The following is a 25,890-nucleotide window of genomic DNA, read 5'->3' as shown; positions in this document are numbered from 1 at the left end:
CCCTCCATCAGGGTACCATAGGACACGGACAAATCCGCGACCCAGAGGCCGACTGTGTATGTCACACGGGACTCGTCCACCTCCCCGCCAAGGTCCTCCTCCTCCTCCTCCTCCTCCTCCGCCTCGGCAGAGACGTCAGACGGCGGAATTGCCGCACACACGCGGACACAGAGGAGCAAAGCCGTCGGAAAAAGTTGGCGTTTACTCAGTGACGAGACAAAATGCGGCGCGGTCGTGTCGAGACTAAACGTCAAGGTCAGAATCCGAGACGCGACGACGACGACGCCGCCGCCTTGCGAGCGACTTTGCCTGGAAGGGGACGGAGAGGCGCGGAGGGGGATGCCACTGCGTGTCGTTGTCTCCGGCATCAACAGTGACACCTTTCCTCGGAGAGGACATCCGCGCTCGCTGCTAAGTCACGCCGACAAACTTGTTCAAAAGGCCGGAAAAGAGCGACTTGTTCCGACTTTTGACATTGCGTCCGCCTATTGTATTATGAGCCTCCTTCAATTATCGTGACGTTTCCTGCTTCCTCCCTGCCACGGCCCTCGGCTGCTCACCTGGCTAGCCAAGACGCTCCACACCGGCTAGCTAACCGAATAAACCTCCCCGTGGTTCCAAAGTCTTCGAAACAGTTGCACGATTGCAGTGAAGTTCGAACCGACAAAGGGTCCAACTTCGTTCAACTTCAAACACGCTTCAACACCTCCACTACCACCCCTGAAAGATGTCTCCCAGGAGAGGCTTTCGTCACCCGGGCAGCTTCGGTAGCAGCTTGCCGGAGCGGGGGCTTCTCTTGCTGGTGCTCATCGTGCTCCTGCAGGGCTCCCTGCTGCCCTTCGGAGCCGCCAGCTCCCCGGACGTGGGCCACCGAGACGAGGCAGACGTCCACGCCGAAGCGGAAGAGAAGCACAACTTCACCAAAAAGCCCTTCCCGGTACTCAGCTTTGAGTACAAACACATCCAGGTCCCCTTCGAGATCTCCTTGTGGGTCCTTCTGGCTTCCCTGATGAAACTGGGTGAGTTGTTTGTGTGCGTTTGTCACTCGTGTTTGGGTCAGGTAGGTACACTTTTATAATGTGATCCAAAAATGCCTCTTTGGCACAGAGGTGATGCGCTCATGAATGATTCTTTGAGTTGCTGTGGTCTACAAACTGCACTGCATCATACCATGACTTGTTGACCTCACTGCCAAATCTGGAAAAGCCCATGGGGTCGAGACGACGGTTTGCATCACAATCCCAAAAGAGAAAGAGAGAAGAATGTCTTATTCTGAATCTGAGCAGAGTTGATAATCCCCATTTTAGCTGAATGCAACGTTTTGCAGATAAGATTGTCGCAACTCTTTGTTTAGCGATGCCTAGGTTGGACTTGGTAGATAAACGGACCCAAAAGGCCGCGCGGTTCATTGAATTTGCTCAGTTCAGTCGTTCACTCCAGCGGTGAAAATCTAGATCGATGATTGCCGGTGATGAGGAGAGGAGTCCTGCGGGTTTTTATTTTACGGCTCGCCACAGCAATGACAAAGCAGTCCTGATGCGGCCTTGGATGACGGACAGCAGTAGTTTGGCTAATCATCACAGCAGTCATAATAACAACGAACACTGTGACCTCTGGAGCAATGGAAGTGAGCCTGGTTTTTCTGTCATTATCCGAAATAGAGATGAACCGGTCTGAAACGTTTCCATACCAATTATGCGACCAAAATAGTCACAGTTAATGAAGGACATGCAAACAAAAACAACTCCTGATATGTGCATCTTTTGTTTTTATGACAACAGTAACCTGATGTATCTTTAACACAGTACGGATTGTCAACATCTGACCTCTAAAGTGAATTTTAAGTGAACTCAAGAGTCCTAAATCAGTCACCGAATGGCATAATTGCATAGTTGTAAAAATAGTTAAACAAAATGTTTGTGTGTGTGTGTGTGTGTGTGTGTGTGTGTGTGTGTGTGTGTGTGTGCGTGTGTTCGTGTGTGGATTTGGTCAAGAGGCAAGGTGACCTGTGATTGGCTGTAATCTAAGGGCTAAGGTGAAGGGTCATTCAGAGGGGCACCACATCAACACCTTTTCCACTGTGTGTGTGTGTGTGTGTGTGTGTGTAGGTGTGTGTGTGTGTGTGTGTGTGTGTGTGTGTGTGTGTGTGCTTGATTAAAAAAAAATCTCGATCCATTTTCCAATCCTACAAATAACAGGGGTTGCTGCCCCACCACCCAAAAAAAAAAAAAAGTACTGTATGAACCCCCCCTTGCAATTAGGTGAATCCATGGGTGCCGGACGGTGATGATCTGGGGTTTGAACTGTAGATCTTTCAATTCTTTTTCAAACAAAAACAAAAGGCCATTTTTCAGAGAAAACAAATGATCTGATAAAGCGACACGTGAAAATCTCAAGGCTGATGTTTCCCCACTCCCACGGCATTGGTGGCGGTCGCGCGCATGGCAATTTTGACCAATACTATGCACAACAAGCTTTTTTTCAGTCCCTCCCATCCGCTAGTTCTGGAGCGCCACTGCAGCACGTGAGCTCAAGACAGGTGACCTGCATTTGATTCACATCAAACTCAAATAACATGTCGTCATTCTCGGTGGACATTGACTGAAGTGGAGGCATATTGTTGACGACAAGATGGTGGACGCAGGAAGAGACGGCAGAGTGACTGACTGTCGACTGACCGCTGGCCACAAGGCTCCGATTAACCCGGGAAGGCTGGAAAATGGGATGCGGGTAATTGAATGTGGCTGCTTCACTGCTCGGCCGGTCTCCGTGTCGGCGCCTGTTGGACCCCTCATATCTTACATGGCTTGAATGTGCCCTCCGCAGTCCGTTTATCTCCTTTGCAACCCGTCTGTGCACACATGAGAAGATCACAGTCCCTTGAGTTCACCTCAACGCCACTTGCTGAAGTCTCAGGAAATGACAGTTGCACGTTCGTAAAATGCCCCCAAAAGGAGAACAAATTACCAAGGTGCTCGTATTTTGCCTCAGTCAGTTTAGCTGCCAGTGCATTATCGAAATGACCTCCTCTATTTGTTTTCATGTTGTAAATGAACGTCCAAATGTAATGAGTAACGTCTTATCGCCAAGTCGTATAAATACTGTATCCAACTGGGATGCTTTTTGTGACATCAAACATCCACCAGATTACAGATAGCGTTCATTGAAACGCTTCAAGAAACAAACCGCTGGTCAGTACAGTACAGATCTCATACAAAATCCCCAGTGACGAGCCAAATAAAAGGACTCCCACGGGCCTGTACAACAGGGATAACAAGAAAGCGGCGGCAAGGTCGGATCGAACTCATTAAGGCTTAGAAGTCACGGACATATCGCCATTGCGACATTTTTTGCTTTTCCGCCGTGATCTCAGCGTCGCTTCCCAAAAAGAAGGAAGATATTTCCTCACTTGTACGTGTTCTGACAACCCCAGAAAAAAATGGACACCCTTTGTTCTCTTCCCTTTGAGTATGCTGCGCCGTGGCAGTACGAAGGAACGGGTTTCAAAATGAGTGGAAGAATAATACTCAAGTAGCAGTGATGAACGGGCCTCTCTCACGCCCGTGCCAGTAGTTTTATGGGATGCCATCAAACTTTGCTGCCGTCAACTGCCCACAAGTAATGACAGAAACTCAAATTCTTCATAATTCACCCAGCCGGCGAGTGTACTGTATTTTCACGACCAGAAGGCGCACATAAAAGTCTTACATTATCTTCCAAATGGACGCGGCGGCTAATAATGCGGGTTGCCTCGTGTATGCACCGACTTCCACAATCTGAAAAAAACCCGGCCTAATTGAAGTTGCAATTGGTGTGGCAGCAATGGCGAACGCAGCCTTACTAAAACTGGGAGGCAACGCCGGGCGAATGACGCCACAATTTCTCCGCAATGAGACTGACTCTGACAATGACGCGAGGGAACCGGCCTTGTTTGCCAGATGTTCTTTTCGGATACAGAAGATGAGGACTTAGCTGGATTTGATGATGAGTTGTGTCGTTAACCTTGATGATTACTACTGTTGCGGTTGAGTCCAAAGTTAAATGAGCACTCTTCGAGCAAGCACTCTTATCTCTTTCACGTATATTGGAAAGAGTCCAGGTTAACCATTTAAAACCTCACCATTGGCAACGCCTCAGTCGACTTAGATGTGCTACTTTGATTTGAGATAAGACATTTTATCTTGAATTTTGTCTGGCCGCTTACTGTGTCAACGAAATCGCCAAGATGGCTCATCTCCTCCGCATCAAAGGCTCCTTCAAGCTGTCATAAAATCTCGATTGCTTTCAAATTCGTCAGAACATTTGAGCACTTCCTAACTGCTGATCATTTATCTGTTCTTATGAGACAGTGTTATCTGGAAGTGAGATTAAATTGTTCTATGTTTACAATGGTCCTAACTCTTATCAGAAGTTTGTCGCTGCAGTTTCAGTCCCAGTGGTTCAAATGGGATCATCCCTTACTATACCTGCTGTCAGTCATGATGAATAATTCAAACCATTGCTGCTATTTTGCTACTTGAATCCACCACAACTCACCCCGTTCAAAAACATGACGGTGACACACAGTCAGTCATGTTCAGAGCTACTCATTGAAACAGTCATACCATACAATACCGTACATCTGTATTGATATATTTTGTTTGGGCGACATGGCTGAGCGGTGGAGTGGTCGTTTCCCAACTGTCCGGTCTGTCAGTCACGTTCGGGGCTCCTTTTCCACCCAGTCGGCCATGTGCACGGCTCCTCTTTGACACATGGTCGGGCATGTTCAGAGCTACATTTTGACGCACTGTTTTTGGCCGTTCGTCTTCAGAGCCTCTCTTTGACATTTAGCGCTCCTCTTAGACAAGCTCAGGGCTACTCTGACACTTGGGCCGTCATGTTTGCAGCTATTATTTGAAACAAGGCCCCGCGTTGCGCAAAGCTACTTTCCGGACGGTCAAGTCCAGGAAATGTGTTCATTGTTTGCGCCACCAAAGAGTCTGTGGCTGTTGAGCTTACAGGGCGATTCAGCCGCCAGCGGTGCTCAATTAGTCACCTGGCAACCAGACACGGTTCCTGACCTTCTGTGCAGTGCGGGACTGAATGGACGAGCCGTTGCCCTTTAGTTGGTTGGAATAACCTCGCTGCTTGAAGGCTCCCAGGAGGGAGCGAGCGAGAGCCAAGGACACGCTTGCGGTTATGAACAAAAAGCAGCCGGGAATGACAATGGAAGTTGGGGGCGGGCGGGCGAATGTGACCACCTCTACACTGACGTAACCTGCCAAGAGTCACGTCAGCGCCGTTCCTTGACATGCATTGTACGCTGCAAGCCCCCAGGTCCACATTTCGAAACTCGTGCAGCGCTCTTTCACCCCTGTCGATTTAAGGCTAACGCTGGAGTCATGCGGGACAGATGCTGTCGTCAGTTACGTCCGCCTTTCCTCTATCTAAACAGCGTCGCCACACGTCAGTCAGTCAAGCAGACCCCTCATCGAAGTGACGCCATCGCATTCACAGATTTTGGAACCCAACCGCATTATTTGGCGCACCGTCCATTTTGGAGAAAATGTAAGACTTTGAAGTGTGTCCCCTTTTGGTCGTGAAAATAACGGTATTTGTTCAAATGGACTCTCTCCCATGACACACAATAGCCAAGTTGCCCCAGGAAGCCCGCTGATTGACGACCAGCACGGTGCCATTTACTCTGAAACCAAATCTTGGCTCACATGATAAGAGTTATGCGGCGAGTAAGCGGTTCGCACAATTGCTCGTTTAGCCGAGCGAGGAGGCAGACTACTTGTCAGAACGACCTTACATTTTGGCACCTGGTCCGACTGCCGAAACAGTCTTCAGGGCTGCTACGACGACCGGTGGGCTTTATTGTAATGAGCCCGTTCCCGAGAGATGCTGACATTTAGTTATTTGTGGCTGAATGATGTTGAGCCTCCAGTGCAGGTCAATGTTCCTTGAGAATAGACGGTCCTGCTTATATGCTGATGGCTTCAAGGGATTAGTTGAGCAATTCCCATCCCGCTCATCAGATTTCATCGGCAAACGCATATGGTTCCTCTTATCAAAGGCCGTCTTTCAGTGCGGCTCTGCTGAGTTGGCGGGCGCCCGCTGTGTAAGTTCTATGAAAAGACAAGCCTCGGCCGCTGACGTGCCCGTGTCGGAAATTCCACTCGTGCGTGTCCCCCAACAGACATTGAATTGTTGGGCTCGCACGCTCAAACAGTGATGGCGTTTGTCCATGAGATGTGAACATATATATATATATATGTATGTATACGGCTCCCTCCCCTTCAGACGTCTTGTATTTCCTCCCCAGAAAACCATTCCTTGAGCCTTGCTTGAGCACACTGTACTGTGCGGCGCGCTTGTCATGCGGCCCTTGATGCTACCGCACGTAATCCTCGTCTAAAACTAGAATGGTACGAGCCGAGGCCTGAACAATCTTAATATGGATCACCCCGGCACTGAACGCCTTCTTAAGATGCAGATGCCTGATTTTGCCATTTTGGTTTTCGTCCCCGTGTAAGTATTTCAAAGTGGAAGAAGTGGGCGTATCACAGTACACGATTGCATGGAAGTGATAATTAAAGGCCATCAGCACACATTGACTGCTGAGAAATTGCCTTCTTGAGAAACAGAGAACGTCGTGAAGCAGTTGAGGCAAAATGGAGCGCACCATTCAAACAACACAGCGTGCGCTAAGGCCTACTACCGGGTTGTGACACCTCCTGGTGTTGAAACAGGAGTCTGGAACATCACCGAGCTTCTCCCGTCTCATTCAGTAACAACTGTCGGTCGCGTATGACATATACGCTGTTGAAGGGTGTTCAAAAGACACACGGTTGTGACCTGGCATGCATATTACAGCGCTTTCAGTCATCTTGATGAATATTTAGGAGCCACTGGTATTCTTGTTGAACCCTCATGTGAGGATGTATTCTTACCTGGCTCATGTTTCTGTGTGTGTGTGTGTGTGTGTGTGTGTGTGTGTGTGTGTTGTGTGTGTGTGTGTGTGTGTGTGTGTGTGTGTGTGTGTGTGTGTGTGTGTGCTTCATGCCAGCTGGCTCTGCGCAGCACTTGTGTACAGTAAATATAATACCGAGGAAAGACTTGTCACTCTGGTCTCTTTGAAGTCCTTCTTCCTTCTCTTCCACTTGCCCTCTTTTTGCCTCATTGTGTGCTGTGATTGTGTCACTTTCGGCACAGGACTGATGGTGTCCGGTCGGGTTCAGGGTGTCGATAGCAAACATGTTTATTTCCATTCCCGCAACCTGAACTTTGGAATACAAAGAACTCAAGCTGCAGGAAGCGATGAGTGGGCCCTCGCGTCCTCTTTTTCATGGCAAGCAGTGTGTATGAAAAACCACCAATGTGACAGTATCACATTATAATAGCGGGCTTATCACAGTCATGGACAACATATTCATGATCACTCTTCACCGCTTCACCTCATTGGGCCTTCTGAAAGGCCCCAAGATGCCCCAAGATGCGGGCAAAGTAAAGTGTCGAGACTAACTGGTGTCAAAAAAGTCTGTTGGAAGGATGAGGGACGTGCATGTGCACTGAAGATTTTGAAACAATTGAAACCTGTGATTGGAAAGCCTTTCTTTCTTAGGGGTGGGGTTGGGGGAGTTGTAAAAGGAGTAGTTTGTGGCCTATTACTCAACTCAAGTCAGCTCAACTCAAACTGTGTTTCTGGAGCACTCTAAAACAACCACCGCTGTCGACAAAGTGCTGTACATGGAAAATTCAAAAAGAATTCATGCAACAATAAATTATAAACAAAGACAGTAGAAAGCACAAAAACAGTCGGGCTAAAAATCAAGTCTCATGCTGAGTCCAAAGCCAAAGGATAAAAGAGACGAATTTGAAAGATGGCCAGCGAGGGGGCTTGCCCAATTTTCATTCAAAAGAGAGGGACCGGCTCCTTCCCCTCTGAGCTTAGTTCTCGGTACCTTTAACAGTGTCCGGCCCGCAGACCTGAAGCAACGGGTAGGGAGCTCCGAGAGGTCAGGTGGGGCCAGACCACTGCAAGATTGGAAAACAAACCAGAGGGTCCTCTTCAAAACAACTCGAAAATGCAGCCAGTGAAGGACCACTGGGACCAAACACCATCACTTCTGTCTTCATTGAAATCCAAGATATTTAGTGCCATCCCGGTCTTGATTTATTCGCAAAGGTAGTTTTTAAAGGCTTGACGGAAGGATGTTTAATACAACTTTTTTTTTTTCTGACCAATATGATTATTCCCTCTTGAGGACTCACTGCCACTGAATAGTTATTTTGAGTACTTTTGGGTACAATGAATAAAATACCTTTTTTTTTCCTGACACAGATGATTTGCCACTGTGTCAGTCTACCGTGGTGTAGCGCCACCTACTGCCAGGGAGAACTTACTCATTGTCAGATTTTTTTTTTCTTTTGCTTTCAGTATCGGTGACTTGGTATCGACAGCCAGAATGAGTACCCGATACCGTAAAAGAAGGTAATGGTATTCATACTCGTCCATCCCTCGTTTTATGATAGCAATCGCAAATTACCTGTTGGTGAGGGGGGGGAAATAGGCAAAACACAGCTAGGGAAAGCCATGGGCTATATAAAGTGGCCAAACAAGTTCCGCAGGTATTGGGCTCAATCCGTGTTACGTAAAGCACTAACTTGCTTGCATGCGCAAACAATGCAAACGTCAAGTAAAACGAGCTGCAGCTAGCTAAAGATGAGGGAGGGACCAGCTCTCAAAACAATGCTAATAGAAGCTCCTATTTCACTGAAATGTTATTAACTGCGCTATTTTGACTTAGAAGTTGGACGTTGGCGCAAAGATGCAATGTTACTTCCACCACCCAAATGTGTGCAACCTAAAATGTCATTAATTATAGAAGGATTAGCAGCGTGTGGCGTGAAATATGAGCCCGCCAGTCATCAGATTAAAGGTTGTTTTAATGACTAGGAACTCCGTCAAAATTGGATTTGTCTGAAATGGAAAAATTGGCATTAGGATGTTTCCTTTTACCCGGCTTCACTTTTCATTTTCGAAACCATCGACCTGTAGCGCCGCACTTTCAGGTTTGTCGATGAACCGATTTGGAAGTCAGTTTTCTCTCGGCGATCGTGTCAGGATGTGTCACACGCTTTGTCGCCTCTCAACAACCTTCAGCTTGACGAGCAGGACATGTTGTGAAGGTCTGAGTCGGCGTGAGGGCCAACGCAAAATGTTTCCCTCTTCCCGCATGCAATGACTTCACAACAAGATTGCCTTTGAATCCCTTTTCAACTCAGATGATGTTGTTTTCAAACTGCCTGTGCACACGTGGAAATGGCATTTGTTCGATCTTGTTTGTCTCACATATCACCGCATAATTTGGTGGAGCCATCAAAATGTCGCACAAATCCAAATTGGAAGTTCTTCCATTTTGGTTTTAAACAGCCAAGGTCGTCAGGGAGGGGCGCAGAGTCCAGCCGCTTCTCCCCCACGTCGAGAGGAGCCAGATGAGGTGGCTCAGGCATCTGATTAGGAGGCCTCCTGGACGCCACCCTGGTGAGGTGTTCCGGCGCGGGCATGTCCCACTGGCAGGAGGCCCGGGGGACGACCCAGGGCAAGCTGGAGAGACTATGCCACCCAGCTGGCCTGGAAGGCCTCGGCATTCCCCGGGAAGAACTGGAAGAAGTGGCTGGGGAGAGGGAAGTCTAGGCTTCCCCGCTAAAGCTGCTACCCCCGCGACCCGACCTCGGATAAGCGGTAGAAAATGGATGGATGGATGGATGGAGGTCATTTGACAGGTTGAGGCCAAATTTGAGCAAATGATAACAGAACCGATGGTTGATGCTCGATTGCAAATTTTGCATGTGGCAGAGCATGGTGAAGTTTGACGGCTCGCCGGAAAAGCATAACACTCCCAAGCCAATCTGGTTGACGTTATCCATCATGAGCAGACTCGCCAAGAAGTCTAAAGTACTCATGTCATAAAACAAACGAGGGATTGCGTTTCATTTGAGTTTGAAGCAGCCTTTTGAAGGTCATTTTGCCCATTTCTAGGAATCCTTCAAAAACGGAATCCACTCATAACAAACGCCACGCGTTTTTTTTTTTCTCAATCTTCTCAGGGTTTCACCTCATCCCTCGCCTGCCCGGGATTGTGCCCGAAAGCTGCCTACTGATCCTGGTGGGCCTTTTGGTGGGCGGGCTCATCAAACTGGCCGGCCAGAAGGTGCCACCGGTGCTGGACTCCAACTTGTTCTTCTTCTGCCTGCTGCCGCCCATCATCCTGGATGCTGGGTACTTTTTGCCCATCCGCCCCTTCATGGAGAACCTGGGCACCATTCTGATGTTTGCTGTGGTGGGCACGCTGTGGAACGCCTTCTTCATCGGCGGGCTGCTGTACGCCGTATGCCAGATCCAGCCCAACAATCCGTCGGACCTGCACTCGCTGGAGCTGCTGCCCTGCCTTCTCTTCGGCTCCATCATTTCCGCCGTGGACCCCGTAGCCGTGCTGGCCGTCTTTGAGGAGATTCACATCAACGAGCTGCTGCACATTCTGGTGTTTGGCGAGTCGCTGCTCAACGACGCCGTCACTGTGGTGAGTCATTTCAATTCACGGAGGCTTATTTGGATCTCTGAGGGCCGTCGCCCGCCGAAAGATGCGGCGGAGTGTGCCGCTGCGCACTCGTACAGTGCGCGGGGTTGTCTCCAAAGAGTTCAGACTAGCGAAGTCGCGGCTATTTTTGCGGCGACTTCAGAATTTGAATCGCAGTTGCATGGTGACGTTGCAAATTATCGGCAATGCACAAAATGCACAGAAGCTTTCGTGCGAGTAAACCATGACCAAGGAATAAAAGTATCAGTAATTGACATGACCCACCTATTTCAGTATACTTTCTTGATACCTTCCTTTGGTGTCATCTTGTGGCAAAAATATGCAGAGGCCGGCAAATAGGAGAGTTTTTCGGTGAATAGGCTCCTTAGGGGAGAAAAAAAAAGACAAATGGGGAAGTAAATTACAATCCTTAAAATCAATTTGATGAGAGGCAACTCGATATTTCGTTCTTGTCTTGTAGGTGCTGTACCATCTTTTCGAGGAGTACTCGGGTGTGGGCTCGGTGACGGTGATAGACGGCGTGCTCGGCGTCATCTCCTTCTTCGTGGTGGCGCTGGGCGGGGTCCTGGTGGGCGCCATCTACGGCATCCTGGCGGCGTTCACCTCACGCTTCACTTCGCACACGCGAGTCATCGAGCCTCTCTTTGTCTTCGTGTACAGCTACATGGCCTACTTGTCGGCCGAGATGTTCCACCTGTCGGGCATCATGGCGTAAGTTTGCTTACTGACGTCTCCTGAAGTCCATTGCACATATGACTTACTGTGTATTGCGTAAGGGGGCTGCGTTCACGTCATTCGTGCACTTTTGCAGCCTGTGTGAGTTACTTTGGATAGGTGGCAGCACATAGCATACGCGCTGGCCCAAGTGTTGTGTGCTCTCGTGTCTGTGAAATAGCGCAGCTGTTTCAGGGACTCTCTCGGCGTATCCGCACACATACACATGGATCCTCATCAGTCCCTCGACGGGTCTGATGTCATGCGCCCGATGTGACCGCTACGCCGGCAGGCAAAAAAAACCCCACTTTTTTTTTTCTCCTCCATGCTGGTGATTGGTGTGCGATTTATGCGACATATCGGCCTTCTTGAGAATGTTGCCGCTGTGCGCGTTGTTTACGAACTCCTTTAGCTTAGCAACAGGGAACATAGCATGCGACAAAAGCGGATACTTCTCAGACAGGAGGATTTGGTGAGAATGCAGAAAGCCGCAGGTATGAGATAAAGTCTCCCTGGGCTGTCACGGCTGACGCCCGATGCTTAATTCCGAAGGCGTTCTTATCCTCTCTTCCTCAGTGCACCACCTGGATATGTCACAGCGCCTTTTATGTATTTCAAAAGGGACAGGTGATCAATGTTAATCCCCCGCTTCCTTTCCCTCGCTCAAAAGATGGCGAGCAGCTGCGGAGGCCTATCAGAGGACCCGTTGGTGGATTTTATTTTATTTTTGGCCCCCTGCTTTTGACATACCGCAACGGTAGGCTCAAACGGAGAGCAGCGGAAGGGAACGGGCTTGCGAAATAGCACGTTGTGGAACTCGAGATGGGTAACCGGAGCCCTCGTTTAGGGGCTGAAGCAGCAACACGTGTATTTATGATAGCGGCAGGGGGCGTTCCCCTCCCGTAGAGGAATTACCAGACAACTGGAAGAGGAACATAGATTAATACATACAACCCCCACCCCCCCCCCCCACCCCCCCCCCCCCGCTTTTTTCACCCCTTAGTTCCCTTATCAATTGCAGTCAAATGGCTAAATAAATGGCTAAAATAAACGCCCTTGCCAATCTAAGTTTAGCGCTGCCTGAGCTGTGGCTGCTGCTGTATTATACTCTAACCCTGTTTTCTTGCTGCCCTCATTCTCTTCTCGGATAACGTATTTGTTGAAGCAGGTTCATCATTGCCGGGTCATTGTAACATGTGAAGATAAACAGGAAGAGCAACAAAAAAGAAAAAGAAAATAGCTTCGCTTTGCCTAAACTTCCGTAGATTCTCCACAGTCCCCACTTAGACTGCAGCGCTCCATTTTATTGCCGCTCTCAGTCTGCAATGGTTCTTCGGCGCATCAACCTGACTTTTGAAACTAGTTAAACGGTTAGAAATGATAACCACACACTGTGGTGTGTTAGCTAATTTCTTCCTTAACTCTGAATTCTGATCCTCCGCCGTCAACATGCTGCGCCGCTCACCCTCTCCGTTTGTCTTGGCCATCGTGCGGTGGGAAAGGAGCGATATTATTGGTTGTGGATGACTTTTGAATGACGCTCCCCTGCCTCCAGGTTGATAGCGTGCGGCGCGGTGATGCGGCCGTACGTGGAGGCCAACATCTCCCACAAGTCGCACACCACCATCAAGTACTTCCTGAAGATGTGGAGCAGCGTGAGCGAGACGCTGATCTTTATCTTCCTGGGCGTGGCCACCGTGGACGGCCAGCACAACTGGAACTGGACCTTTGTCACTGTCACCGTTGTCCTGTGCCTGGTGGCGCGGGTCATCGGTAGGTCGGCATTTCATTGTTTGAACGGGGACAGATTATGGAGAGTAGACTATCTTCTACTAGGTTGGATACACGAGTTGAAGTGCCTGCCCAGTGGCCATTCACCAAGTTTCAAAGTAGCTCTTTGGTTATCTGCCAATTTCTGAAAATGAATTGAGACGTCGCAGTTCGTCCAACTGACATAAAGTGAGCCATCACTTCCGAGCCGCCGGCAGGGCCAGACTCTGAATACCCTATTTCAAAGCCAACCAAATGTTCAGTGATGCGGTGGGGGTGGAGGCTACTTGTGCAAATGTGCCACCCCCCCCCGGCGAGAATGATGAGTGAGACAGAGCCGCTCCGTCAAAACAGGCTAATTTCGCTGAGTAAACCTCTCCACACACAGTTTCTCCACCTATTACTCAGAAGACATGCTCGGCGACCATTCAGGAGCCACTTGCACGTGACGACTCTTTGAGAAACACTAACATAAAGAAGATATATCTTGGAGAAACATGCATATACACCACTGGTGCTACGCCCTTGCTATCATGTCAAAACCAAAGGATACGCAGAGCTGCATTTAGTTTTGTTGGCTGCATAGATGAGCATTCGCGAACAACGTTAGCTTCATATTTATGGCACATAAGTGTTCCATCCCACAACTTGGCAGTTCAGTTGGGCGAAGTTCCAGAGCCACCTTGAAGCAACTACTCTGTCTGAAACATGATCGTGCAGACTTTGCAGAGGAATGTGTGTCAACAGCGTTGGCTTCTAACAACAGCGGCGGATACTTGCTCAGGGACGAGGTTGACATGCGTGCGGACTTATTTGCAATTGGCGATGTGTTTGTGGACCACATACAGAGAGCTTGGTTTATAAAGTGCTGCTTTTATTGTGTTAATACACAGAAACATGTTTTTACCCTCCGGGCTTGGCTCTCGCAAGTACGAGTCATTGTCATCACAGCTCCGCCCCTGCTCGTCAGGGTAATGAATTCATTCCAGACTGGCCGTTGGGGCAGCAATGAAGGGGCCAGGGAATGCAGTCACTCGCTGATGAATGGGCTCATTTCAACAAAACAAGAAAGAGGGGGTGTCATGCAATTCTTGATCTTGACGGCATTGGGACATAAGCACGCCCCGTGTCTTAAGACACCTCGAAGCTGTTTTAAATTGCGAAAAGTGTTTCCTTTTGAAGTTCTTGCGGAACCACGCCGAGGGAGCCCTCCATCCCGTTTCTGCTGTTTGGATACAGGCGGAAGGGAGATGAATGTGCGTGAGCCTATGTGGTAATGAGGTGCTAAAATGCTTCATTATGCCACTCCGCGGATGTCACTGCGAGCCTTGTGGAGTATTTCCTCGGCAACTCGGGTTGCCGTCCTTCCTTTTGGCAGAGGGTTCAGGAGGCGGGAAGTAGACGCGTGATTAAGCGTGTTGCATCACGCCGTCGTATGTTTCCTGGCTGACAACAGAGTGACTCAGTCATTTCGCTGAGTCATTGGCTTGCTCGGGTGGTAAAATAGCAGCTTTGACTTTTCATTGTGTTGCAAAGACGCATTCAAAACATCATTGTGCGGTGTTATATGGCTTCTCACTTAGGAGCACCCGACATTTCCCTTATTTTTTCACCTCCACCAAACACAAACAGCCCCAGGCAAGTCATGCGAAATGTAATGTTTGAGTTCAACAACTGCAAATATCATAGGCGGCACTCACTTTTTTTAATGCCCATCATTGCCACCTACTGATCTGGAGCGATAAATTCTCTCCTCTATCCTGGCTGTATGGGCACAAAACGAGGTACCGGTCCGTGACAATGCATTCGTTATTTTTAGTACCTGGTCAGCCGGTGCTTCAAAGTTTCCACAGTCTCCGCTTTGCTACTTGGTACCCGAGCCCCGGACGCTGCAGTGTGATACTCGACAGCTACTTTTCTGCCCTCAGTGAAAGAAAGAAATTGTAGTTGAGCCCATTCATCGCTGCAACATTTGAACGGACACAGCGAGAAATGACAAAACCCCCACTTATGGCAACGTTAGCTTAGCAGCGCCTTAGCGTTGCACTACAAGACTGACTTACAGAACCGAGCTCTTCTTCATATGTAGGTTGCGCCAATTTTTCCTGGCCATGCCATTGGAGCATCTGAAGATCCATGACTAAAAGTTAAAAAAAACGCTAACATGATCATTCTCGTGTTTGTCTGGTAGGCGTGGTGGGCCTGACTTACGTCATCAACAAGTTCCGCATCGTCAAACTGACCACCAAGGACCAGTTTATCGTGGCCTACGGCGGCCTGCGCGGCGCCATTGCCTTCTCCTTGGGCTTCCTGCTGGACAAGAGACACTTCCCTCTGAGGAACATGTTCCTCACCGCCATCATCATCGTCATCTTCTTCACCGTCTTTGTGCAGGTAATCATGAAAATGCGTCGTTCATCGTGACCGCTAAACTGTGCTGAGATTGGAGCCTTTGGGACAAAATGAACAAATCTTCAATCCAAATCCAAACAAACAAGCAAGGTTAACGCCCCCGCTTTAGATGTTGCTTAGGAGGCAACTTGAAACGGATTCCTTTTAGCAGTTGCGGATTTACTGCCTTACTCTATCTGGAAGTTTACATTCCTGACTTGTTATTGCGGAAAAAAATGCAGAGATTTAATATCCTCTCCATGTGAGTGCAACTTCCTTTGGAGGAGGCACTGTTAATGACAGTTCTTATCCGCTCCAGGCGCTTTCACTTAACCTGGCGGCCAGTTTAATCAGCTCACAGAGGTGACGGCAAGCAGCGTACGAACGACATCTAAATGGCTCCATCCGTCTCTTTGATAGACAAAATGATGGCGCTGGGCGAACCGATCTTAGTTTGCTGCAGTTTTTGTTTGTGGGGGGGGAAAAAAAGGGTAATATTTTTTTGCTTGGTGCTTGTCTCAGGGCATGACCATCAAGCCTCTGGTGGATCTGCTGGCCGTGAAGAAGAAACAAGAGGCGAAGCGCTCCATCAATGAGGAAATCCACACTCAGGTTCATCTACAGTCATTGCTTCTTTGTATTAACATGAATGTGTAGTCCGTGCCTGCCCAGCCGGGTAAGGCTCAGTGAACCCAGACGGTGAGATTATGTTCCTTATCGGGATGGACTAACGTAAGCGTCCTGGCCAGTCCATCGAAAATGGTGTACTTTTTCATCGTGCTCTTAGAAAAAGACATTTTTACACCAATCAGTAGTGTCACTGAGTTTGAACCACAGCTTGAAAGAACATAGATAGATAGATAGATGCCATCGTAGATACATGTGCGTGCGTGCGTGCGCGCGGGGGAACAGGTCGATCGCGGGGCGTTGGCTGTTTGAAAAGTAGACCTTTGGTCCAAAAAGGTTGGGCACCACAGTTTAAGAGTATTCCAACTTTCTTCCACATTCTGAAAACGTGCATGTTGGCGTCATTGCTGACTTGTCATTGCTGACTCGAAACTATTTTTGCGCCTATGGCCCGAGAATTGCCCCTGAAAACAGCTGGGATAAGCTGGATCGGCTCCAATTAAGATGGATGGCTGTAAAATGTAATTAGAACTGCCCTTGATAGGAAAAAACAAAAAAAAAAAAACAGGGTCCCTGGTTTATGTTAACACATTTAGATCACTGCTTCCACCTACAGGTCATTTGGTGGTACTTCATTTGCCTATGGCTAACATGTTTCAGGAAAAATATTCCATCCAGGTGTGTTTCGTGTGTTTCTTGTATAATATCACCTGTATGTACACACACACACACACACACACACACACACATTTACGATGAGTCACCAGTGATTCGCTTCAACTCAACAGCAGGTTTTCTCCCGCTTCTAAAAGAGAGCCACACTGGTGGAATGCAATAATTGTGTATAATAATAATTCGGTGTTTGCAAAACAAAAATTCCATCTTCCAGAGAGCTTCCACTTTTTCGTCAGTGTGAGTGCTTACACTGCAGAGAGATCCATATACAAAGACGAGACATCACTGGCGTCTCTCGGCGACTGATGGCAATTCCCGTTTTGACCTTTTTTGTAGCCAAGGCAACAGTCCGAGCCACAAGCTGAGCAACAACTGTGCGCGCGCCCTCCTCGTGGGAATTGGTCAACTGTCGCAGACAATGCCACTTTTGTGTATTCACTCTGAAGATTAAGTTGCCATGATTGCGTCCTCTGTTCCAAATCAGGAACCGCATAAGATACTCGATACACATGCTTTTGAGTTTTTGGTTTTTCAGGCTCGTTTCTCCTCTCTCGCTCTCGCTCTCTCAATTGCCAATGTCAATCACAGAAGTCTCCCTGTTATTTGCCTGCTGAGACTAACGAGCTGAAAATGACGAGAACGTTCCATACGATTGAGCGAGTCAGTTTGAAGGAAAAAGATCGGTTGCAAACGGTGCAAATTTCCATCGCAATTTGTTCTCTTCGTCACGCGTCTGTCTGGGTTTCTTGGCTCACAGTTCCTTGACCACCTCCTGACCGGCATTGAAGACATCTGTGGACATTATGGACATCATCACTGGAAGGACAAGTATGCTTTGGATTCCCTTTGCATGCATTCCAATGGGAGGTGCACGTTGACAAGTTTCGGCCTCCCTTTCGCTCTCCTTCCAGGCTGAACCGCTTTAACAAGAAGTATGTGAAGAAGTGCCTGATCGCGGGCGAGCGCTCCAAGGAGCCGCAGCTCATCGCCTTCTACCACAAGCTGGAGATGAAGCACGCCATTGAGCTGGTGGAGAGCGGAGGCGGCGCCAAACTTTCCTCTGCCATACCTTCCACCGTCTCCATGCAGTAAGTACAAAGCCATTGCGCATTGATCAGGCGCAACCCTGGAAAGTTAAGGGGTAAGGGGGGGGTTGGCACCAAATTGCCTGCCATGTCTGCGGCATCTGAGCAGGTTGAAGTTGCGCGAGGGCCTTCATTTAGACAAAAGTAGGGCTTTGTGTGTGTACTTTTGGTCCAGTGATGTGCTGTCGTTGTCATTTCCTGTCAAATATGCGTGTCGGCTCAGTAAAGGTTGGGAAACGCTGACCTCGACAGCCGGATGAAGTTCAGTTGGGAAGCATTTGCGCCTCTGCCATTTGATGCCGGCGTTGGATAAAAATTCTCGGAAAGTGTGAAAGGCTTTGCATCTGACACCCGTTTCCTCAGTCGTCACAAATCTGAATGGATGGTACGCCTGTCATAAGAGGACACACAAAAACGTTTCAAGGGCACAAGAAAGTGAACAAGATGCCATCCATCCACTGGGGTCTGAAGCAGCCACTTTGGTGGGATTCCGGGGTCCATTCATCCAAATGAGGCCCCTTCCAATTCAAGTGTCTTTGATGATTGGATCATGGTAAATAACACCCCCCCTCACTCCCTCGACAATCCAAAGCGGCTTCAAAGTTTACATCCACAAGTGTGGCAAAGACAACCAGACGAACGTCATTCGGCGGTGATCAAAATCAAAGACTCAAACAACCGACCGAGTTGTTTCGTCTTTGAGTGCCGTCACAGCCGCCGCGGTCCGCAAAGCAGTACGACTGCGCCGCCGCCAATTCCAAATAAAGTAGCACATTGCTCCCCAGCTGTTCTTTGCGAGCAGTTGAGTGATTTCTCACCGAATGAACATTAAAAAGTGGAACGGAAGCGAGACCGCTCATCTTTTTCGCCGCAATCGATAACACAAGATTCTCTGTGGGCAAAAGTGAAAATGATGAGCTGCCGGTCCAAGTGGGATGGTCGTGTCCGACTTGTGTTTGTGCCCCACTTCCATCCCAGAAACATCCAGCCCAAGAAGCCGGCGCCCGCCAAGCCTGAGGATCGCGTTCTGCCTAAGCTCTCGAAAAGTCGGGAGGAAGAGATCCGCAAGATTCTGCGGAGCAACCTTCAGAAGACGCGGCAGAGGGTAACGGACGCTCTCACCGGCTCATGATCTGTCCTCGAAGACTGAATGTCTTGCTCCCGCCGCTACGTACCGATCCGACACGGGTCGGAGCAGCGTGCTTGAAGACAAATCTGAACTTTTCTCTTCCTCCCCGTGGTGTTCTCAGCTGCGTTCCTACAACCGCCACACCCTGCTGGCTGATCCCTATGAGGACAACTTTGGCGAATTCCTCCTCAAGAAGCAGAAGATGATGGCCCTGGATAAGAAGGTATGTTTTTTTTTTTTTTTTTTTTTTTTTTTAATGGGCTTTCCAGAACTCCAACCTTCACCTCCAACGTGAATAGATGAGATGTTCAGCCAATAACGGGGTCGAGATTCCACCTCCCAATCATTGGTGGCTCTGCAAATTCCAAAATACCGATCTACGACTACACTACGTATAGGACAGTGAAAATGCTGCCTTTTCCAGACGGCTAAAAGCGACTTCCATCGTAGTGACTGCTACCTCTCAACCATTTCAACTGATTTGGTTAAAGTTGGATGGTGACAGAAAGCCCTGCAATGAGCACCGCGTGTCCTTTCCCAGATCCAAGACATGAATAACTACCTGACGGTGCCCGCCGCTCCTCCCGACTCACCCACCCTGTGCAGAGCCAGACTGGCCTCAGGTAAAGACATCCCAGCACAAGCACTCCTGCTTTACTGCGCTGATGCACACAAGCAGGGAGCACACACCCCCACACCCCCACAGCCCTTTTGTTTGTGTTATGTTCACGCCGCAGTGTCATTTGTAATGCCCGCCACGACAGCAGGCATGTCCAGCTCCTCGCGGGCCGCTGCGCTGCCCGTTGCAACACACCCGATTCAAGCGATTGACTCATCGGCGAGCTCTGAAGAAGCACGAGAACGATCGTCATCATTTGAATCAGGCGTGTTGCAACAGGGCGCGGTGGGAAGAAGGCAGGACAGCGGGCCGCGAGGACCCGCTTTGGACACCCCTGCTCTACAGCCTGAGATTCCACTGGAGTTCTTTACCCCCCACACCCCCTCCGCTGATGGACGTCTGTTTGCGTGTGACGGCCGCCATGTCAACCAGTGTGGTTTCGTTTTTAGGCAGAGAAACTGATTTCAATCCCACTCGGCAGCAGAAAGCGGACACTGTCGGTCCAGGTATGTGGCCAGAGGAGTGAAGATGAGAACCGCTCCTTGACCCAACTAGTCACCATCACCGGAGCGCTAACACGCATGCCTCACACAAGCTGCTAGTTACCAACCCAACTGAGTTCATAATTTAAAATGATCCCGATTCACAATCCCTGCATTTTTTTTTTTTTTTTGACCTGATGTTTGTCCGATACAGAGAATGTGTTCATCCTGTGTGCGCATGCAAATGGAATAATGGAATGACTGTGTCCCCCCCTCCCACACACACACGAGGTTTCAAAATAAAATCAAAAGTAAATCTTTGGCCACACAAATGTCACGAGTTCACAAGGATGAAGTGCTTGCCAGAGCGACGGGTCCAAAAAGCCTTTTAGCCAATCGGCTGCAAAAAAAAGTGATGGAACAGCAGCATTAAAATGAAATTCATCCTGAATACAGTTATTTACACAGTTGAAAGAGACACGTTTTTAGAGTGAAACCGTTAAATACTACAAGCACAAGTCGAGGTACCTCTGAACATGCTTTTTTTTTTCTTCCTTTTTTAAAATCTGACTTGGATATGAAACATGAAAGAAAAAATGCCAGCAGGATTTAAAAGCAAAACGAAAAAATATTTGCTCCACAAAAACAAAGAAAACAGTCACAGACAGACTACACGCAATGCAGTCAACAAAACGTTTTTCTGAACAAAGTAATTGGAGATGCGTTTTATTTTCCAACCCCAATACTACACTTTCGATATGTGAAATAATTTACTGAAGCAGATCGTGATGCGCTTTAGTTTAAAAAAAAACAAACAACCGCTTTTTGGATGGATCCCCGAAAGATTAAAAAGTGCTGAAAGATGCCTTGGAAAACAAAACCAAAAAAAATCTCCTGTTTGTGTGGACATGCTGTGAGAAATGGCGCCCCCACCTGCCAATGTTTGTTTGCTGTTTTAACACCCCCGGCACCCTTGCAGACCCTCAAGCCTACAGCATGAAGCCAGCGTTGGACAGCGTTCCCACCATCCAAGTGGACCTGGCCTCCCCGCAGTCGCCCGACTCAGTCAACATCTTAGACGAGTTCCAGCGGTCCGAACAGGCGGCGGCGGCGGAGGAGGGCGAGGACGACGGCGGTCTGATGATGAAAGCGCCCACCAGACCCCACGAGCGCTGCAACGCGGGCGAAATGGACGCCGGCACCAGAGAGAAGCTGTCGAGGTGCCTGAGTGACCCCGGGCCCCACGCGGAGGACGAAGACGAGGACGAACCCTTCCTGCCTTAAACAAAGTTCACGTTGGAGGAAGGTGCGTGCTTCAGTGCTCAAGACGATTAGCCAAAAACTGTGAGCAGCAACAAAAAAAAAAAAAAAAAATAGCCATTTGTCCGTTTGTCGTCATCGCTCTGTACTTTGAAGAGCCGCAACCACGGTTACGAGACATTCAGGAATGAACTATGCATTACCAAAGGAACTGTTTGTAGTCCTTCGAGATTCTATTGACGTTTTGTGTGTCATACGTGAGACGGCGGGATTCTCCGGTGCGACAGTGAATCAGTTGCTCCCGAAACGAAGCCAACCGCACTCATCGGGTCACTTGAAATCCCACGGTGGAGGAGCTTTGAACGCATAGTTTTGCCTTATTTTATGTCACACTGTGCATTTATTTTATTTTTTTTAAATCAGCACTGCCTTTTAATTTCAGGGATTCCCAAATCGGTACGAAGGAGTATTACAGGCACACTATCAAGATATATCTACTATGAGAATTAAAAAAAAAAAAAAAAAATCTGTAAAAGAAATTTACATTACGATGAAAGTTGTTTTGCGGGAGGGAAAGGGAACAAACCTGCCGCGATCGCAAAAATCGACGACAGTCGAGGAACAGAACGACTCTGTACATTACGACCGTAGTTTGTTGTTGGCATTTCCAGTAAAATGGCCGCCAACTACGATGTGTCATGCAGTTTAAACATTGATAGATGGAAAAACATGACCATTTAAGACAGTGTAAAGATGTCGATTGTATACGAAGAAAAACTCTGAAAATAGTCGGTCAGCAAATGTTACTCGCCAGAGGCACGCCACTGCGGCCGACGAAGCCAACTGCCACCCATTCATATTCTTATTAGAATCATAGTAATAAGTTGCCAATGATGGTGACGCAGGACGAGAAGAACTGCAACATGCAAAGTCGATCCATCCGCGCTTTCACGCCAAGACCTTTCGGATATCCAAAACCGGACGTAAACGGGAGTCCTTTTTCCTTCCCAAATTTTGCCTCATTCGAATTGCACATCAAGGGGGTGCTCCTAACTCGAGGGTCCTCTGTAAGCGCATCGAGATGTCACAAGATGGCAGCAAAGCACTTAGTCGAGACCGTAAAGCACTCATAAGATAAGATAACCTTTATTTGTCCCACACTGGGGAAATTTGTAGTCTACAGCAGCAAGATTGGGGGGGGGGATAAAGTGTTTCATTGCACAAAATAAATGTTTCAGAAAAGAACTGTACACAGTTCAATATCAGTGCAATATAAAATAAAGCATTCGCAATATATTTGTTGAATAAATATAATAAATAATAAATAGCAATAGCATAGAAAACACAGCGTAAGGTGGCTGTGCTATTTACAATGGTTCCAGGTTTTAACGCATGTTTATTCAGCAGCCTGACAGCAGTCGGTCGGAACGAGCGACGGTATCTCTCCTTCTTGCAGCGCGGGTGGAACAGTCTCTGGCTGAAGGAGCGACCCAGTGCTGTCAGGGCGGGCTGGAAGGGATGGGAGGGACTGTCCATCCTAACTTTTAGTTTAGCGAGCATCCTCCTGTTGCCCACCTCCTCCAGAGGGTCCAGGGAGCAGCCCAGGACAGAACTGGCTCTCGTGAACCCACGTTACATAAATAACTGTCATTGACAAGTTGCGTTGTTCCAAATGCAGCTGTTGTGAACGCGCCACCTAAATGCAGATGGATGGGATTGTTTTGCGTCACAAAACTTCATCTCAAAAGTTGACGCTCAATGAATTGAATTGATAAACAGCAGGATTCCACTAGAGGGCGCCAAAGTAACTTGCTTTGCTTTGGACCGAGCGCAGATGGAGCCAAGCCATGATTTCAGAGACTAACTGCGGCTTGTTTTCAAAAACCAAATGCTACTTTGTCAATGCCCGTTTTCGCGCATTTGCAAATTTCAACTCACACTTTGAGGAAAACATGGTACGATCTCAATCCGTATTCGTTTGAGTGTGGCCTTAAAATTCCTTCGGCCTTGATGGGATATAATTTCACAAAGGTGGACATTTTCTTTTTCTTGTTTTATTTTTTTTATCGAGTTGTTGCATTGGTAAACTCCTTACTTTCTGAATTAAGACGACGAATGTTATATCATCATCCATCGTGATTTTTTTTTTCCGACAGTTTATTGTTGTTAAATGTCTGTAATTAATGTTGAAAGTAGCTCCCTTTAAAAGTCACTCCAGCAAAGCTAAACAATCAACGCTGGCTGTCTTAAAAATGTACAGGCACCTTTGTCTTGCTCTCGCCCCTTCATCACTGCGCAATCAGGATGATTTGGATGGGAGTCCGTGCTGCCAAGGGTTGTCCCCATTGCATGGCTTTAAAAAAAAAAAAAAAAAAAAGGAATAGAGTTCTATGAAGCGTCAAGGGGCAGACAAAGTTTGAGGAAAAACATTGTCAATGAATTTTATTTCTGAACCCTTTAAGATGACATCAAGATGCAGAATGCTGCGGCGAACTAATATCAGAGTGGCAGTCATGATTGCAAGTTTACTTTATGTCAAAAATGACACTCCCGGGGGACGCTCCGGGAAAGTATAGGCCAAATGTTGCAAAAGCAGCCAAAAGGCTGTCATTTGATAAGAATGCTTAGGACGTTCTCACCATGACGAAATCTTTGGAGCATTGAGGCTTCCTCTTGAAACTATTATTGATTGATGTTGTGAATTCTTTTTTTTTCACCCACAAATTTTATTTTGTAAATTTCCTTGGGTAAAATTTTGACACTGCAGTCATGAGAATTTAAACGTTATCCTCATAACAATATGACTTCGCGAGAGAGAAAATGAAGTTCTTGAAACGTTGCAACTTTATTCTTGTAAAGCCCCCCCCCCCCAAAATACAGTATATATATTTATTTTACGATTTGGTTCCTGCAACAGTATCATCGTAATTTGGAGGTAATTCAGATTTTACCGACAACTTTACTCTCTGAACAATCTCTGAGCATGACAACTTTTAAAAAATATGACCGCTTCGAAATAGATGCACTTTTGTCAGATGTGTAACCCGAAATATTGGTTGACATTGCAAATGCTCACCTTTCCACATCCTATCAACCCGCTGTCAACACATGCAAGTCCTCGTATGTTTGTTTTCCTCTTTGGAGATTTTTCCAAAGAGTCTTGAGTTTACGATGACAAAACCGATCTCTTGGTGGCAAAAACTGTCCGGTCCAGACCACCATTTTCTGCCAACGTGCAAACGTTGGGCTTTGAAATTTGTACGCGAGCTAGCGCGTGCGCAGAGCAAGATATTTGATCCGCCAACATTGTGGCGAGATACGACGGCCTTTTTTTCAGCTTGAAGGGATGTGGACTTCATTCGGGACCTCACCAGCATTTCACCGCTGCGTTCGCTCTGTGTGCTTTTGAATGAGTTGCCTTTTGATTCATGGAGTGTCTTTCATGGACGTATCAGCCGCTTGAGTACATGCGACGATCAATCCGACGTCCGAGTGCGCTGTCATAATGCATCCGATGTGCTTTGCATCTCATGTTTACATTGCTGCAGAGGCTTCATTTCTTGTGTTGAATTTGACCTCGGATCCGTTGGGGATGCTATCCAACCGCTAGTTCCTTGTCCTCGGAAGCTTCCTTTCATGGACATCGACGTTCCAATTTTCAACTGGATCCCTGTCACGTCGTTTTATCTCGATGTTATTTCATTGTCTGTTTTAATCCAAATCTCACAACATTATTCTGGTACGATTGCAGTTTTATTCCTGTCATTTATTATGTGTACCCCCCCCCCCCCAGCCTTTTTCTTTGAGACCATGTGAAAAGAAACCAAAGCCAGGGGGAAGCAAGCTAAGTTCACGAGACCATTCGGACCAGAGAAAGCCAAATATGTTGGAGTTGCCTCATATCTGACAAATGTATTTCGAGAAACGTATGGTCGCTTTTCCATGCAGTCTGACTTGACCCACCCAAAGACTTTGGACATTTTTTGCTTTCCTCAAGTTACCTCGCAGCGCTCGCCACAATGCGTCCTTTTGCTCCCGCTTGTACTGTTTAACAATGCCACCATGAGCACTTGGACGCCACAAAAAGAACCTTTATCTCCAAACGAGCAATAAGTCGCTTTCCTATGTTCACTTCATGACAGGTCGTAAAATCCCAGATGGCTTTAGCGGGAGCTCCCACACCACCACATCTAGGACAGCTACTCTCGAGTCTTTTACGATATACCGTACTTCACTACTAATCTTGATCTTCAGAGGTTGCTTTGTCACCATTTCCTGTGTGAAAGTTATTTTTGATATACTTTAATGGGAAAATGTACATATACAAAGATATATTGGATGTATCAGAAATGTATGATGCAAATGTGCTATATATATATATATATAAAATTTATATAATATCAATCTCAAGCATGTACCTCCACGATGATTCGTCTCAAAGCTTTCAGCATTCCATTCCTATAACAAATCATCAACATCAACCAAACTCACGACCTAACAAAGTATCTACCAAAATAAAGGTTTACTTTCTAACCCTGGAGTCACCGTG

The 25,890-nt window shown here is 47.7% G+C and overlaps 1 protein-coding gene across 3 annotated transcripts in view; it reads left to right on the top strand.

Annotated features, from left to right (window-relative positions):
* slc9a1a (solute carrier family 9 member A1a) overlaps nt 1-25,879 on the top strand; it is a 26,401-nt gene extending 522 nt beyond the window's left edge. Inside the window, exons 2-15 of one of the 3 annotated variants that reach the window (XM_019869151.1) lie at nt 93-1,019; nt 10,099-10,571; nt 11,050-11,300; nt 12,859-13,076; nt 15,265-15,467; nt 15,987-16,076; nt 17,524-17,594; nt 17,678-17,854; nt 18,830-18,956; nt 19,102-19,203; nt 19,522-19,603; nt 20,049-20,105; nt 21,061-21,387; nt 24,679-25,879. In XM_019869151.1, the coding sequence (XP_019724710.1) occupies nt 728-1,019; nt 10,099-10,571; nt 11,050-11,300; nt 12,859-13,076; nt 15,265-15,467; nt 15,987-16,076; nt 17,524-17,594; nt 17,678-17,854; nt 18,830-18,956; nt 19,102-19,203; nt 19,522-19,603; nt 20,049-20,105; nt 21,061-21,365 (2,448 nt within the window). In that variant the 5' untranslated portion in view covers nt 93-727 and the 3' untranslated portion in view covers nt 21,366-21,387; nt 24,679-25,879. Of the gene's footprint in view, nt 1-92; nt 1,020-10,098; nt 10,572-11,049; nt 11,301-12,858; nt 13,077-15,264; nt 15,468-15,986; nt 16,077-17,523; nt 17,595-17,677; nt 17,855-18,829; nt 18,957-19,101; nt 19,204-19,521; nt 19,604-20,048; nt 20,106-21,060; nt 21,868-24,678 lie in introns of those variants that run through there. The other 2 variants (XM_019869150.1, XM_019869152.1) reach the window with 2 other exon arrangements.
* The last annotated feature ends 11 nt before the right edge of the window (nt 25,880-25,890 follow it).

Source organism: Hippocampus comes, unplaced genomic scaffold, assembly GCF_001891065.2.
Source record: "Hippocampus comes isolate QL1 unplaced genomic scaffold, H_comes_QL1_v1.1 scaffold67, whole genome shotgun sequence".
Taxonomy (NCBI): domain Eukaryota; kingdom Metazoa; phylum Chordata; class Actinopteri; order Syngnathiformes; family Syngnathidae; genus Hippocampus; species Hippocampus comes.
This window is presented reverse-complemented; position numbering and strand designations above follow the sequence as displayed.